The sequence below is a fragment of the Cherax quadricarinatus genome, chromosome 17 (genome assembly GCF_038502225.1).
Source record: "Cherax quadricarinatus isolate ZL_2023a chromosome 17, ASM3850222v1, whole genome shotgun sequence".
Lineage (NCBI taxonomy): Eukaryota > Metazoa > Arthropoda > Malacostraca > Decapoda > Parastacidae > Cherax > Cherax quadricarinatus.
Genome location: NC_091308.1, coordinates 48,017,396 through 48,035,693, shown reverse-complemented (window position 1 = coordinate 48,035,693; position 18,298 = coordinate 48,017,396). Strand labels below are relative to the sequence as shown.

General features: G+C 40.3%; 1 protein-coding gene across 3 annotated transcripts in view; it reads left to right on the top strand.

Annotated features, from left to right (window-relative positions):
- mtDNA-helicase (mitochondrial DNA helicase) overlaps positions 1-18,298 on the top strand; it is a gene marked incomplete at its 3' end in the record, with an annotated part of 132,972 nt that overhangs the window by 73,333 nt on the left and 41,341 nt on the right. For all 3 annotated transcript variants that reach the window (XM_070085966.1, XM_070085967.1, XM_070085965.1), the window contains 1 exon segment: positions 385-517. In XM_070085966.1, coding sequence (XP_069942067.1) covers positions 385-517 — 133 coding nt within the window.

The window sequence follows — 18,298 nt, the reverse complement described above, 5'->3', positions numbered from 1 at the left end:
CCCTAGTTTTGAACTGCTTCCAACTCGACCAGTTATGTAAGTGCTTTTGTAAGTGTATTTTTGGTGGTCTGAAACGGACTAATCTAATTTACACTATTCCTTATTGGAACAAATTCGTTCGGTAACAGCACTTGAACAGCCTTCTGGAATGAAGAAAGTTCGAAACTCAGGGCACCACTGTACATCATACAGAGCTCAAGGGTTAAGCATGTAAAAGGGAGGCAGCTGGTATACTTATTATAAAATAACACTCACAACTGAATAAGAGACATTGGGTCCCCATTCATTTGCATATAGTGCACAGTTTTACAAAATGTAACATTAACTTTTATGTTTCCCTCATAAAGTATGGCTTGCAATTTTGAGAATAAATAACTCTTGCAGGTGCTGAGGTACTGGCGGAGTATTTACTTGATTGTGGGAAGAATGAGGTGGTGTTGTGGTACCGTGGTGAAGCACCTCCACGACCACTACTGCTCTCACTTGTTGAAGTAGGAGTATCATGTTCGCTGGTTCTGTAAGTACAGTACAGTAAAATACACACATAACTGAAGCAGTAGTATCATTGTCACTGGTTCAATAAGTACAGTACAGTACACACATTGAAGCTGTAGTGTCTTGTTCACTGGTTCAGTAAGTACAGTACAGTACATGCATAATTGAAGGAGTAGTATCATCTTCACTGGTTCAGTAAATACAGCTCGACCGCTAGAGCACTCGGCTCACAGACTAAGATCCGGAGTTTGAATCTCCTCCGGTACGGCTGGAAAACATTAGGGACGTGTTTCCATAAGACACCTGCTGTTCCTGTCCCAGTTCACCCATCAGTTTAAAATGGTTACCTGGGTGTTAGTCCCACACCTTTCCCTAACACCCTATCATTCACTTTTTTCACTACCCCATCTATAAATATTGTACTGTATGTTAACCCTTTGACTGTCGCGGCCGTATATGTACGTCTTACGAGGTACCGTGTTTGACGTATATATACTCATAAATTCTAGCGGCTTCAAATCAAGCAGGAGAAAGCTGGTAGGCCCACATGTGAGAGAATGGGTCTGTGTGGTCAGTGTGCACCATATAAAAAAAATCCTGGAGCACGCAGTGCATAATGAGAAAAAAAAAACTCCGACCGTTTTTAATTAAAATGCCAACTTTGTGGTCTATTTTCGTATAGTATTTATGGTTGTATTCTCATTTTCTTGGTCTCATTTGATAGAATGGAAAACATATTATAGAAATAGAGGTGATTTTGATTGATTTTACTATGAAAAGAACCTAGAAATGGAGCTCAAAGTAGGGGAAATGTTTGATTTTTGCCAATGTTCAGAAGTAAACAAATGATGCCATTTTCCAATAAATGTCCAATTAGCCATTCTGATATGCAGTCACGAATGGGTTGATGTTATTTATACAATTATTACAGTATTGCAGTAGTCTGCATAATAGTAAGTCTTCTATTTTTTGTTTGAATAAAAATTCAAAATAGAAAGCAAGAATAATATCAGAGGGGACTGGAGATGTGACTGATGAACAAAGAAGATGTTATTTTAGAGCCAGGAATGTCTGCATTGTTCATTCTGGACCTTATTTTGAAATTGTCATATTTTTTAGTTTTCGTGAAATTGGCCAAATTCCAAATTTCTGACCACATTATTAGGTAGTTGAAATCGGTAAGTGGGCAGTTTCTTGTACTCAATCGATAGAAAAAATGGAGTTCTAAAGAAATAGCTATGAGTTTGGGCGACTGGAACAATGGAATTAGCTGAAAATAGGGCTCAAAGTTGGCGAAATCGCCGATTTGTAAACATCGCTGAGGTTGCTAACTTCGCGAGAGCATAATTCCGCCAGTTTTCCATCAAATTTAGTTTTTTTGGTGTCATTACAGTCGGGAAAAGATTCTCTATCATTTCATAAGAAAAAATAATTTTTTTTTTTTTTTTAAATTTTGCGACACCAGGAGACACCTCAGGATTGGGGGTTGCGACAGTCAAAGGGTTAAACAACCATGGTGGCATTACACATCCCTGTCTAAGCCTACTTTGGAAAATTATCTCCCTCTCTATCCATATTCCTAATTTTAACTTTGCTATACACATGAAAACTTTTTACTGCTTCAATAACCTACCATGTATTCCATACATTTGCAACATCTGCCACATTGCTTCCATATCCACCCTGTCATATGCCTTTACAAAATCCATAAATGCAGTGAAAATTTCCTTACTTTTATCTAAATGTTGCTCACTTATATGCTTCAGTTTAAGCATAGTGAGCAACCCTTCCTACAGTCTTATTCATCTGTGATCCTGCTGTCTGTCCTGCCCTTAATTCTTTCAATAATAACTCTGCCATACACTTTATATAGTATATTCAACAGTCTTATTCCTCTTTAATTCTTACACATTCTTTTATCTTCTATTACCTTATACAAAGGATGTGTGCATGCTCCTTGCCATTCCCTAGGTTCCTTCCCCTATTTCATACACATATTGAACAACATACAGAACAACACTGTGAAAAAATAGTGAAATTCCAAGCTCTTGTGATTTCTCACACAAAAGGGCTTGGAATTTTGCTATTTTTTCACGGTGGATATTCTGCACATTGTGATATAACCTGTTTACCGTGATCTTATTTCATATATTGAACAACGGCACCACCCACTCCAAAACTATATCCCCACCTTCATTTAACATTTCTGTCTTGATCTCATCTATCCCAGCTGCTTTATCCGCTGCCTCGCACACCTTCCCCACACTCACATCTGGCTTTGCCTAACTTCTACATGATGTTATATTTTGGTATAAGAGAACTTTTGTGCATATAAACAATTGCCTGACTGTTATTACTTTGAAAAGCTAGTTTTATTTGACAGTAATCATCATTAATGACAATTTCATTGTGATTAGTAGATTGCATGTTACTTGACCGTCTATGTATGACCATCTTCCTCTAATAATAATGGACAGTAAAGCTGGAATGTTAATTTTAAATATTTCTGCTATAAGTGTTTTGATCTTGATGAGATCACTACCCAAAATTGTTTTGATACAGAAATTTAGAAAATATGGTCAGTGTGTGATAATCTTAATGCAATGTGGATAAACCTGTGTTTTTGCAAATTTAAAAGTACAGTAGGGCCCCACTTATATGGCAGGTTAGGTTCCAGGCTATTGCCGGAAAGCAAACATCCCCAGAAAGCAGAATGCCATTTTTTCCACTTATAACCTGGAGTTTACCTGGAGAGAGTTCTGGGGGTCAACGCCCCCACGGCCTGGTCTGTGACCAGGCCTCCTGGTGGATTAGAGCCTGATCAACCAGGCTGTTACTGCTGGCTGCACGCAAACCAACGTATGAGCCACAGCCCGGCTGGTCAGGAACCGACTTTAGGTGCTTGTCCAGTGCCAGCTTGAAGACTGCCAGGGGTCTGTTGGTAATCCCCCTTATGTATGCTGGGAGGCAGTTGAACAGTCTCGGGCATATAAATGCCAGATAATAAGTATACACTAACATATATTAAGTTAGCAATAGAACTAGGCATTAAAAACAACAAAAAGTAAAATACACACACAGTACGCCCATTACTTACCTTAAAATATTTGTAGTCATAATGTAGGGTGAGAGGTGAGTTTTATTTGTAGGAAGTCAGGTTTGGGAGGTATGGTAGCCAGCCAGGTCAGCCCACCCCACCGCACCTACACATACAGTGGAACCTCAAAAATCGAACTGCTCCCAACACGACCAATTATGTAAGTGTATTTTTGTAAGTGCTTTTATAAGTGTATTTTTGAGGGTCTGGAATGGACTAATCTAATTTACATTATTCCTGATGGGAATAAATTCATTCGGTAAAGGCACTCGAACAGCCTTCTGGACTGAAGAAAGTTCAGTATTTGAGGTTCCACTGTAATATACTATGATATTTAATTAAAGCGCCCCAGAGCTATAAAATACATATAGAGTGGACCCTCGGCCAACGATATTAATCCGTTCCAGAGAGCTTATCGTTAGACGAATTTATCGTTAGTCAAATTAATTTTCCCCATAAGAAATAATGGAAATTCAATTAATCCGTTCCAGACACCCAAAAGTACGAAAAAAAAGTTTTTCACATGAAATATACATTTTCCTACACAGAAAAAGAAGGATACATGCCCAATAAATAATGTACTGTACTCAATGAAGAATAAATGACACTTACCTTTATTGAAGATATAGTGATGAGATGGGAGGAGGGGAGATGATGGAGGTGTATTAACCCTTTCAGGGTCCGTCCTGTAGATCTACGGCTTTACGTTCATGGTCCAAACCATAGATCTACGCCAAAATTCTAGTGGCGTCAAATTTAGCGGGAGAAGGCTGGTAGGCCTACATCTGAGAGAATGGGTCTGGTTGGTCAGTGTGCACACCATAGAAAAAATCTGGATGCCTGCATGGCATTGTGGGAATGCCGGCAAAGTAGCTTTGTTCATTGTGCCTGGCGGCAAGGAAGCTCTCACTCCCCACTCACTCTCCGGGCGAATTCTGACTCCCCTCTTCACAACTTACAGCTCTAAGACTGATGGAAGTGGAGCTGAAGACGAATTCTTTAGTTTTGAACCATATGGTACCATTGTGCCATATGGTACAATGGTACCATATGGTACCATTGTACCATTGGTGCCATGTCATACAATGGTATATGGTACAATGGCATCGTATGGTAGAGTGGTACCATATGGTACAATGTACCATATAGTACATTGTACCATATGGTATATTATACCATATGGTACAGGGACCCTAATGGAAACAAGTCTGTCTGACTTTTTTGGGTTATCCTAGGTTCTCCAAACATATGCTGCTAAGTATGATATTCTATGTAACTTTATTTGTGTATAACTAAATAAACTTACTTATGATGCCACATGCACTTGAGTAAGTTTATTCAGGTGTACAGAAATACAATTACATAGATTATCATACATAGCAGCATATGTATAAAATCCTAGGATAACCCAAAAAAGTCAGGGTGACTTATTTCCATAGTTATCCCTGTATCTGCACCATATGGTGTCCTGTACTGTATGGTACCCTGTGCCATATGGTACCCTGTGCCATATGGTACCCTGTACCATATGGTATCCTGTACCATATGGTACCCTGCACCATATGGTATCCTGTACCATATGTTATCCTGTACTGCATAGTACCCTATACCATATAGTACAATGTACCATATGGTACCCTGCACCATATGGTACCCTGCACAATATGGTACCCTGCACCATATGTTATCCTATACTGCATGGTACCCTATACCATATAGTACAATGTGCCATATGGTACCCTGTAACATATGATACTGTGTACCATATGGTCAATAGGTGTTGGTGGCATGAGACACCAGCCAAGACTGAGTGAGTGGCCACACAAGCTAGCTACTGACTCTGAGACGAAGTGCTTTGTCATCCACCTCAAGGAACACGTCAAGTTCCTGTACACTTGTAAATATATAATGGAACATTACTAATATACACCATTTTTGCATATTTTTGTTGTAAACAACTATTGTAAACAAAATAATAATGAAAATATTAGTGTGTTTATTGTGTTGAATACAACAGTACCATATAGTACAATGAACCATATGGTATCATTGTACTGTATGGTACAATGTACCATATGGTACCATTGCATCATATGGTACCATAACGCTCTCGCTTCACACTGCGAGGGCCTGGGTTCGATTCCCAGCCAGAGTAGAAACATTGGGCATGTTTCTTTCCACCTGTTGTCTATGTTCCCCATCAGTAAAATGGGTACCTGGGTGTTAGTCGACTGGTGTGGGTCGCATCCTGGGACGCTGACCTAAGGAGGCCTGGTCACAGACCGGGCCGCGGGGGCGTTGACCCCCGGAACTCTCTCCATGTAAACTCCATGTAATAAGGTACCATTGCACCATATGGTACCATTGTATCATATGGTACCATTGTACCAAATGGTGCCATTGTACCATATGGTACCATTGTATCATATGGTACCATTGTATCATGTGCCATTGTACCATATGGTACCATTGTATCATATGGTGCCATTGTACCATATGGTACAATTGCACCCTATGGCACCATTGTACCATATGGTACTATATGGTACCATTGTATTCAACACAATAACCGCACTAATATTTTCATCATTTTGTTTACAATAAACTTGTAAACAAGTTTTGTAAGCAATATAATGATAAATTAGTGCAGTTATTGTGTTGAATACAATGAGTGTACACTTATACAATATACATTATACTGGTCTCACAGGCCACAAATGTTATTAAAAAAAGAAAAAAATTAGAAAAGAAAAGAAAAAAGTATAAAAAACATAAAATAAAAAAATGGGATTTTGCGGAAGTCACTGATGTTGCCGCCACCCGGTCATTTTGGGTCAACTTCCCGCTGCTGTATCTCGGTACGTACTGATTAGAAAAAAAAAAAATTGTCTTATTACCTTTACAAAAATATACTCTTTAATTCTGTAAGAAAAAATAATTTTTTTTTTTTCAAAATTTCTTGGACACTGGAGCAGCACTTCAGATTGTGGCCTTGGACCCTGAAGGGGTTAAATTTTGGAAGGGGAATCCCCTTCCATAAGGACTTTAGGTAACAAGTCCTTTTCCAGGGTTACTTCCCTTCTTTGTTTTTTAATGCCACTGGGAACAACTTGAGAGTCACTGGACCTCTGTCACACCAAAAATCTGTCCATAGAGCTCTGTACCTCGTGTTCCTTAAAGATTTTCCTAAAGTGGGTCACAACATTGTCATTGTAAAAGTCACCAGCATGGCTTGCAATCTGTGTCACAGTGATTTTCCTACATAAAGGTTCGCACCTTTGTCTACATTGTACACATTTCCTTAACCCTTTGAGGGTCGACAGGCCCTCTCCGAAACTCGTTCTCAGGGTCGGCCAAATTTAAAAAAAAAAAATTATTTTCTCCTATGAAAAGATAGAGAATCTTTTCCCGATCATAACGACACCAAAAGTTTGAAATTTGATAGAAAACTTACGGAATTATGCTCTCGCAAAGTTAGCGTTCTTGGCGATGTTTACGGATCGGCGATTTTGCCCACTTTGAGCCCCATTTTCGGCCAATTTCACTGTACTAGTCGACAAAAAACATGAATATTTCGCTAGAACTCCATTTTTTTCTATCGAATGGGTGCAAGAAACCACCCATTTATAAATTCAACTATCCAGTACAGTGGTCAGAATTTAGCAATTTTGCCAATTTCACACAAATTTCAAAAGATGCCAATTTCCGAATAGGATCCAGAATAAACAAGAAAGACATTCCTGGCACTAAAATGACATTTCCTCTAGTCATTAGTCACGTCTCAAGGCCCCTCTTATATTCTTTTGCTTTCCACTTTGAATTTTTATTCTCACAAAAAATATAAGATTTACTGTTATGCAGACTACTGCATTAGTGTAAAAAATGGTATAAATATTATTGGTGCACTTGTGAAAGAATATTAGACTCACCAGTTGACGTGTATTGCACACTTGGCACGATTTGTTTACTTTTGAAGTTTGGTAAAAATCGAACATTTCTGCTACTTTGAGCTCAATTTCAAGGCACCTTTCATTGTAAAACCAGTCAAAATCATCTCAATTTCAGTAATATGTCTTCCATTCTATAAAATGAGACCAAGAAAACTAGAATACAACAATAAATACCATACGAAAATACACTGCAAAGTCGCTGATTTATTAAAAAAAAATGGTCAAAGTTTTTTTTTTCTCATTATGCACTGTGTGCTGCAGGATTTTTTTTAGACTGTGCACACTGACCACATAGACCCATTCTTTCATATGAAGGCCTACCAGCTTTCTCCCACTAGATTTGAGGCCGCTAGAATTTATGAGTACTAGTACGTCAAAAACCCCTACGCGTAAGATGTACTAGTACGACGAAAACCCTCAAAGGGTTAATCGTTGAAGAAGGCAACTTCCTCAATTTCTCTCTCCCCTCCTCTGAAGCAATTTTCTCAGTTGTGACCTCTTGCTGTTGCAGATGCTCGTGCAGTTCATCAGTGGTTAGTTCTTCATCGTTGTCCTCCACCAACTCTTCCACATCCTCCCCACTAACCTCCAACCCCATGGACTACCCCAGTGCCACAGTAGATTCCACATTTGGCATAGGCTCCTCAGGGTTAGCCCCAAACCCTTCAAAATCCCTCTCTTGTACACATTGTGGCCACAGCTTCCTCCAAGCAGAGTTCAAGGTCCTGTTAGTCACTCCCTCCCAAGCCTTACCTTTAAGGTTTATGCAATTGAGGATACTAAAGTGATCTTTCCAAAACTCTCTTAGGGTCAATCGAGTGTCTGAGGTCACTTCAAAGCATTTTTGAAACATTGCTTTGGTGTACAGTTTTTTGAAATTTGAAATGACCTGCTGGTTCATGGGCTGGAGTAAAGGAGTGGTATTAGGAGGCAAAAACTTCACTTTTATAAGAACATAAGAAAGGAGGAACACTGCAGCAGGCCTGTTGGCCCATACTTGGCAGGTCCTTTACAATCCATCCCACTAACAAAATGTTTGCCCAACCCAATTTTCAATGCCACCCAAGAAATAAGCTCTGATAACTCAAATCCAACCCCTCTCATTCATGTATTTATCCAACCTATATTTGAAACTACCCAAAGTCCTAGCCTGAATAACCCAACTAGGTAGACTGTTCCACTCATCAACTACCCTATTTCCAAACCAATACTTTCCTACATCCCTTCTAAATCTAAACTTGTCCAATTTGAATCCATTACTGCAGGTTCTCTCCTGGAGAGATATCCTCAAAACCTTGCTAATATCCCCCTTATTAATACCCATCTTCCACTTATACACTTCGATGAGGTCTCCCCTCATTCTTCGTCTAACAAGTGAATGTAATTTAAGTGTCTTCAATCTTTCTTCATAAGGAAGATTTCTAATGCTATGTATTAATTTAGTCATTCTACGCTGAATGTTTTCTAATGAATTTATGTCCATTCTGTAATATGGAGACCAGAACTGAGCTGCATAATCTAGGTGAGGCCTTACTAATGATGTATAAAGCTGCAGTATAAGCTCTGGACTTCTGTTGCTTACACTTCTTGATATAAATCCCAATAATCTATTTGCCTTATTACGCACGCTTAGGCACTGCTGTCTTGGTTTAAGGTTGCTGCTTACCATAACCCCCAAATCTTTCTCGCAATTTATATGGCTAAGTTCAACATTATTAAGCTGGTAGGTGCTAGGGTTATGGACATTTCCGAGCTTTAGAACTTTACATTTATCTACATTGAACTGCATCTGCCACTTTTCTGACCACGAATTTAGTTTGTCTAAATCCTCCTGAAGTTGTGAGACTTCAACGTCTGAATCGATTATCCTACCTATCTTCGTGTCATCAGCAAATTTGCTTATGTCACTAGTAATTCCCTCATCAAGGTCGTTTATATATATAATAAACAGCAATGGGCCTAAAACTGATCCCTGCAGAATGCCACTTGTTACAGATCCCCACTCAGATTTAACCCCATTTATGCACACTCTCTGCTTCCTATTGGTGAGCCATGACTCGATCCATGACAGCATTTTTCCCCCAGTGCCATGAGCAGCTACTTTCTTCAAAAGTCTCTGATGTGGTACTCTATCAAAATTCTTACTAAAATCTAAATAAACAATATCGAATTCTTTATTCTGATCAACGGCCTCAAAAGCTTTGCTGAAGAAGGTTAATAAATTAGTTAGGCAGGAACGGCCCCTGGTGAAACCATGTTGAGTATCATTAATCAAATTATGCCTATCGAGATGGCTTCTTATATTATCAGCTGTAATTGACTCTAGTAATTTGCCTACAATTGAGGTCAGGCTTATTGGGCGGTAATTTGACGGTAACGACTTGTCCCCTGCTTTAAAAATAGGAATTACATTAGCCATCTTCCACATATCAGGCACTACACCTGTTTGAAGAGATAAATTAAAAATATTAGTTAAAGGTTCACAGAGTTCCACTTTACACTCTTTAAGAATCCTTGAAAAAAGTTCATCAGGGCCCGGGGATTTATTTTGCTTTAACCGGTCTATCTGTTTTTTAACCATTTCGCTAGTGACTGTGATATTGCATAATTTATCATCTTCAAGCCTACTATAAAAATTAATAACTGGGATATTGTCAGTGTCTTCCTGAGTGAAAACCGAGATAAAATAATTATTAAGAATAGAACACATTTCATTCTCCTTGTCAGTGAGATGCCCAGAGTTATTTTTAAGGGGACCTATCTTTTTTTTTTTTTTTTTTTTTCAACAAGTCGGTCGTCTCCCACCGAGGCAGGGTGACCCAAAAAAGAAAGAAAATCCCCAAAAAGAAAATACTTTCATCATCATTCAACACTTTCACCACACTCACACATTATCACTGCTTTTGCAGAGGTGCTCAGAATACAACAGTTTAGAAGCATATACGTATAAAGATACACAACATATCCCTCCAAACTGCCAATATCCCAAACCCCTCCTTTAAAGTGCAGGCATTGTACTTCCCATTTCCAGGACTCAAGTCCGACTATATGAAAATAACCGGTTTCCCTGAATCCCTTCACTAAATATTACCCTGCTCACACTCCAACAGATCGTCAGGTCCCAAGTATCATTCGTCTCCATTCACTCCTATCTAACACACTCATGCACGCTTGCTGGAAATCCAAGCCCTTCACCCACAAAACCTCCTTTACCCCCTCTTTCCAACCCTTTCGAGGACGACCCCTACCCCTCTTTCCTTCCCCTATAGATTTATATGCTTTCCATGTCATTCTACTTTGATCCATTCTCTCTAAATGACCAAACCACCTCAACAACCCCTCTTCTGCCCTCTGACTAATGCTTTTATTAACTCCACGCCTTCTCATAATTTCCACACTCCGAATTTTCTGCGTAATATTTACACCACACATTGCCCTTAGACAGGACATCTCCACTGCCTCCAACCGTCTCCTCGCTGCTGCATTTACCACCCAAGCTTCACATCCATATAAGAGTGTTGGTACTACTATACTTTCATACATTCCCTTCTTTGCCTCCATAGATAGCGTTTTTTGACTCCACATATACCTCAACGCACCACTCACGTAGTAGGTTGGTAGACAGCAACCACCCAGGGAAGTACTACCGTCCTGCCAGATGACTGTGAAACAAAAACCTGTAACTGTTTTGCATGATGGTAGGATTGCTGGTTTCTTTTTCTGTCTCATAAACACGCTAAGATAACAGGGATATCTTGCTACTCCTACTTACACTTTGGTCACACTTCACAGACACGCACATGCATATATATATATACATACATCTAGGTTTTTCTCCTTTTTCTAAATAGCTCTTGTTCTTTTTTATTTCTTCTATTGTCCATGGGGAAGTGGAAAAGAATCTTTCCTCCGTAAGCCATGCGTGTCGTATGAGGCGACTAAAATGCCGGGAGCAATGGGCTAGTAACCCCTTCTCCTGTATACAATTACTAAAAAAGAGAAGAAGAAAAACTTTATAAAACTGGGTTGCTTAAATGTGCGTGGATGTAGTGCGGATGACAAGAAACAGATGATTGCTGATGTTATGAATGAAAAGAAGTTGGATGTCCTGGCCCTAAGCGAAACAAAGCTGAAGGGGGTAGGAGAGTTTCAGTGGGGGGAAATAAATGGGATTAAATCTGGAGTATCTGAGAGAGTTAGAGCAAAGGAAGGGGTAGCAGTAATGTTAAATGATCAGTTATGGAAGGAGAAAAGAGAATATGAATGTGTAAATTCAAGAATTATGTGGATTAAAGTAAAGGTTGGATGCGAGAAGTGGGTCATAATAAGCGTGTATGCACCTGGAGAAGAGAGGAATGCAGAGGAGAGAGAGAGATTTTGGGAGATGTTAAGTGAATGTATAGGAGCCTTTGAACCAAGTGAGAGAGTAATTGTGGTAGGGGACTTGAATGCTAAAGTAGGAGAAACTTTTAGAGAGGGTGTGGTAGGTAAGTTTGGGGTGCCAGGTGTAAATGATAATGGGAGCCCTTTGATTGAACTTTGTATAGAAAGGGGTTTAGTTATAGGTAATACATATTTTAAGAAAAAGAGGATAAATAAGTATACACGATATGATGTAGGGCGAAATGACAGTAGTTTGTTGGATTATGTATTGGTAGATAAAAGACTGTTGAGTAGACTTCAGGATGTACATGTTTATAGAGGGGCCACAGATATATCAGATCACTTTCTAGTTGTAGCTACACTGAGAGTAAAAGGTAGATGGGATACAAGGAGAATAGAAGCATCAGGGAAGAGAGAGGTGAAGGTTTATAAACTAAAAGAGGAGGCAGTTAGGGTAAGATATAAACAGCTATTGGAGGATAGATGGGCTAATGAGAGCATAGGCAATGGGGTCGAAGAGGTATGGGGTAGGTTTAAAAATGTAGTGTTAGAGTGTTCAGCAGAAGTTTGTGGTTACAGGAAAGTGGGTGCAGGAGGGAAGAGGAGCGATTGGTGGAATGATGATGTAAAGAGAGTAGTAAGGGAGAAAAAGTTAGCATATGAGAAGTTTTTACAAAGTAGAAGTGATGCAAGGAGGGAAGAGTATATGGAGAAAAAGAGAGAAGTTAAGAGAGTGGTGAAGCAATGTAAAAAGAGAGCAAATGAGAGAGTGGGTGAGATGTTATCAACAAATTTTGTTGAAAATAAGAAAAAGTTTTGGAGTGAGATTAACAAGTTAAGAAAGCCTAGAGAACAAATGGATTTGTCAGTTAAAAATAGGAGAGGAGAGTTATTAAATGGAGAGTTAGAGGTATTGGGAAGATGGAAGGAATATTTTGAGGAATTGTTAAATGTTGATGAAGATAGGGAAGCTGTGATTTCGTGTATAGGGCAAGGAGGAATAACATCTTGTAGGAGTGAGGAAGAGCCAGTTGTGAGTGTGGGGGAAGTTCGTGAGGCAGTAGGTAAAATGAAAGGGGGTAAGGCAGCCGGGATTGATGGGATAAAGATAGAAATGTTAAAAGCAGGTGGGGATATAGTTTTGGAGTGGTTGGTGCAATTATTTAATAAATGTATGGAAGAGGGTAAGGTACCTAGGGATTGGCAGAGAGCATGCATAGTTCCTTTGTATAAAGGCAAAGGGGATAAAAGAGAGTGCAAAAATTATAGGGGGATAAGTCTGTTGAGTGTACCTGGTAAAGTGTATGGTAGAGTTATAATTGAAAGAATTAAGAGTAAGACGGAGAATAGGATAGCAGATGAACAAGGAGGCTTTAGGAAAGGTAGGGGGTGTGTGGACCAGGTGTTTACAGTGAAACATATAAGTGAACAGTATTTAGATAAGGCTAAAGAGGTCTTTGTGGCATTTATGGATTTGGAAAAGGCGTATGACAGGGTGGATAGGGGGGCAATGTGGCAGATGTTGCAAGTGTATGGTGTAGGAGGTAGGTTACTGAAAGCAGTGAAGAGTTTTTACGAGGATAGTGAGGCTCAAGTTAGAGTATGTAGGAAAGAGGGAAATTTTTTCCCAGTAAAAGTAGGCCTTAGACAAGGATGTGTGATGTCACCGTGGTTGTTTAATATATTTATAGATGGGGTTGTAAGAGAAGTAAATGCGAGGGTCTTGGCAAGAGGCGTGGAGTTAAAAGATAAAGAATCACACACAAAGTGGGAGTTGTCACAGCTGCTCTTTGCTGATGACACTGTGCTCTTGGGAGATTCTGAAGAGAAGTTGCAGAGATTGGTGGATGAATTTGGTAGGGTGTGCAAAAGAAGAAAATTAAAGGTGAATACAGGAAAGAGTAAGGTTATGAGGATAACAAAAAGATTAGGTGATGAAAGATTGAATATCAGATTGGAGGGAGAGAGTATGGAGGAGGTGAACGTATTCAGATATTTGGGAGTGGACGTGTCAGCGGATGGGTCTATGAAAGATGAGGTGAATCATAGAATTGATGAGGGAAAAAGAGTGAGTGGTGCACTTAGGAGTCTGTGGAGACAAAGAACTTTGTCCTTGGAGGCAAAGAGGGGAATGTATGAGAGTATAGTTTTACCAACGCTCTTATATGGGTGTGAAGCGTGGGTGATGAATGTTGCAGCGAGGAGAAGGCTGGAGGCAGTGGAGATGTCATGTCTGAGGGCAATGTGTGGTGTGAATATAATGCAGAGAATTCGTAGTTTGGAAGTTAGGAGGAGGTGCGGGATTACCAAAACTGTTGTCCAGAGGGCTGAGGAAGGGTTGTTGAGGTGGTTCGGACATGTAGAGAGAATGGAGCAAAACAGAATGACTTCAAGAGTGTATCAGTCTGTAGTGGAAGGAAGGCGGGGTAGGGGTCGGCCTAGGAAGGGTTGGAGGGAGGGGGTAAAGGAGGTTTTGTGTGCGAGGGGCTTGGACTTCCAGCAGGCATGCGTGAGCGTGTTTGATAGGAGTGAATGGAGACAAATGGTTTTTAATACTTGACGTGCTGTTGGAGTGTGAGCAAAGTAACATTTATGAAGGGATTCAGGGAAACCGGCAGGCCGGACTTGAGTCCTGGAGATGGGAAGTACAGTGCCTGCACTCTGAAGGAGGGGTGTTAATGTTGCAGTTTAAAAACTGTAGTGTAAAGCACCCTTCTGGCAAGACAGTGATGGAGTGAATGATGGTGAAAGTTTTTCTTTTTCGGGCCACCCTGCCTTGGTGGGAATCGGCCGGTGTGATAATAATAATAACCACTCACGTTTTTTCCCTCATCAATTCTCTGATTAACCTCATCCTTCATAAATCCATCCGCCGACATGTCAACTCCCAAGTACAGTGGACCCCCGCATACCGTCGGCATCACATAACGTTCAATCCGCATACTGCTCGCTTTTATCGCAAAAATTTTGCCTCGCATACCGCTCAAAAACCCGGTCACCGCTCTTCGTCCGAGACGCGTCCAATGTGCGCCCTTAGCCAGCCTCACATGTGCCGCCGGTGGCATTGTTTACCAGCCAGCCTCCGCGGTAACATCCAAGCATACAATCGGAACATTTCGTATTATTACAGTGTTTTTGGTGATTTTATCTGCAAAATAAGTGACCATGGGCCCCAAGAAAGCTTCTAGTGCCAACCCTACAGCAATAAGGATGAGAATTACTATAGAGATGAAGAAAAAGATCATTGATAAGTATGAAAGTGGAGTGCATGTCTCCAAGCTGGCCAGGTTGTATAATAAACCCCAATCAACCATCGCTACTATTGGTGGTACAGCTGCTGCTGCTGCTGTACCACCGTCAGCTGCTGCTGTAGTACCGTCTGCTGCTGCTGTAGCATCGTCTGCTGCTGCTGTAGCACTGTCAGCTGCTGCTGCTGTTGTAGCACTGTCAGCTGCTGCTGCTGCTGTACCACCGTCAGCTGCTGCTGCTGCTGTAGTACCGTCTGCTGCTGCTGTAGCATCGTCTGCTGCTGCTGTAGCATCGTCTTCTGCTGCTGTAGCACTGTCAGCTGCTGCTGCTGCTGTACCACCGTCAGCTGCTGCTGCTGTAGCATCGTCTGCTGCTGCTGTAGCATCGTCTGCTGCTGCTGTAGCATCGTCTGCTGCTGCTGTAGCACTGTCAGCTGCTGCTGCTGCTGCTGTAGCACCGTTGTTGGTGTGGCTTATTGAGAATACCAAGAAACAATTAACCCCAGAGGATTTGCCACCCAGGATAACCCAAAAAAGTCAGTGTCATCGAAGACTGTAACTTATTTCCATTGGGGTCCTTAATCTTGTCTCCCAGGATGCAACCCACCCCAGTCGACTAACACCCAGGTGAACAGGGAAAAATGCCTGGAACTAGTGCTCATATTGGTGAATTTAAAGCCAGCAAAGGTTTGGGTGTCTTGCACGGATTAATTTGATTTCCATTATTTCTTATGGGGAAAATTCATTCGCATACCGATCATTTCGCATAACAATGAGCCCTCTTGCACGGATTAAAGTCGCTATGCGGGGGTCCACTGTATCTGAAAACATTCACTTCTTCCATACTCCTCCTCCCCAATTTGATATCCAATTTATCTTTATCTAAATCATTTGATACCCTCATCACCTTACTCTTTTCTATGTTCACTTTCAACTTTCTACCTTTACACACATTCTCAAACTCATCCACTAACCTTCACAATTTTTCTTTAGAATCTCCCATAAGCACAGTACCATCAGCAAAAAGTAACTGTGTCAATTCCCATTTTGAATTTGATTCCCCATAATTTAATCCCACCCCTCTCCCGAACACCCTAGCATTTACTTCTTTTACAACCCCATCTATAAATATTTTAAACAACCATGGTGACATTACACATCCCTGTCTAAGACCTACTTTTACTGGGAAGTATTCTCCCTCTCTTCTACACACCCTAACCTGAGCCTCACTATCCTCATAAAAGCTCTTTACAGCATTTAGTAACTTACCACCTATTCCATATACTTGCAACATCTGCCACATTGCTCCTCTATCCACTCTATCATATGCCTTTTCTAAATCCATAAATGCAATAAAAAGTTCCCTACCTTTATCTAAATACTGTTCACATATATGCTTCAATGTAAACACTTGATCTACACATCCCCTACCCACTCTGAAACCTCCTTGCTCATTCGCAATTCTACTTTCTGTCTTACCTCTAATTCTTTCAATTATAACTCTACCATATACTTTTCCTGGTATACTCAGTAAACTTATTCCTCTATAATTTTTACAATCTCTTTTGCCCCCTTTCCCTTTATATAAAGGGACTATACATGCTCTCCGCCAATCCCTAGGTACCTTCCCCTCTTTCATACATTTATTAAACAAAAGTATCAACCACTCCAACACTATATCGCCCCCTGCTTTTAACATTTCTGTCATGATCCCATCAGTTCCAGCTGCTTTACCCCCTTTCATTCTACGTAATGCCTCACGTACCTCCCCCACACTTACATTCTTCTCTTCTTCACTCCTAAAAGATGGTATACCTCCCTGGCCAGTGCATGAAATTACCGCCTCCCTTTCTTCCTCAACATTTAAAAGTTCCTCAAAATATTCTCGCCATCTACCTAATACCTCCCTCTCCCCATCTACTAACTCCCCTACTCTGTTTTTAACTGACAAACCCATACTTTCCCTAGGCTTTCTTAACTTGTTTAACTCACTCCAAAATTTTTTCTTATTTTCATTAAAATTTCTTGACAGTGCCTCTCCCACTCTTTCATCTGCTCTCCTTTTGCACTCTCTCACCACTCTCTTCACCTTTCTTTTACTCTCCATATACTCTGCTCTTCTTATAACACTTCTGCTTTGTAAAAACCTCTCGTAAGCTACCTTTTTCTCTTTTATCACACCCTTTACTTCATCATTCCACCAATCTCTCCTCTTTCCTCCTGCCCCCACCCTCCTATAACCACAAACTTCTGCCCCACATTCTAATACTGCATTTTTAAAACTATTCCAACCCTCTTCAACCCCCCCACTACTCATCTTTGCACTAGCCCACCTTTCTGCCAATAGTCGCTTATATCTCGCCCGAACTTCCTCCTCCCTTAGTTTATACACTTTCACCTCCCTCTTACTTGTTGTTGCCACCTTCCTCTCTTCCCATCTACCTCTTACTCTAACTGTAGCTACAACTAAATAATGATCCGATATATCAGTTGCCCCTCTATAAACATGTACATCCTGGAGCCTACCCATCAACCTTTTATCCACCAATACATAATCTAACAAACTACTTTCATTACATGCTACATCATACCTTGTATATTTATTTATCCTCTTTTTCATAAAATATGTATTACTTATTACCAAATTTCTTTCTACACATAGCTCAATTAAAGGCTCCCCATTTACATTTACCCCTGGCACCCCAAATTTACCTACTACTCCCTCCATAACATTTTTACCCACTTTAGCATTGAAATCCCCAACCATCATTACTCTCACACTTGATTCAAAACTCCCCACGCATTCACTCAACATTTCCCAAAATCTCTCTCTCTCTCCTCTACACTTCTCTCTTCTCCAGGTGCATACACGCTTACTATAACCCACTTTTCACATCCAATCTTTATTTTACTCCACATAATCCTTGAATTTATACATTTGTAGTCCCTCTTTTCCTGCCATAGCTTATCCTTCAACATTATTGCTACTCCTTCTTTAGCTCTAACTCTCTTTGAAACCCCTGACCTATCTTATCTTTAACTTTTGTTCTGTAAACCTGGAAAAAACCCTTTGGGTTAGTTTTCGAATCCCTAGCAACTTTAATTTCATAGTCCCGTTTTCTTAT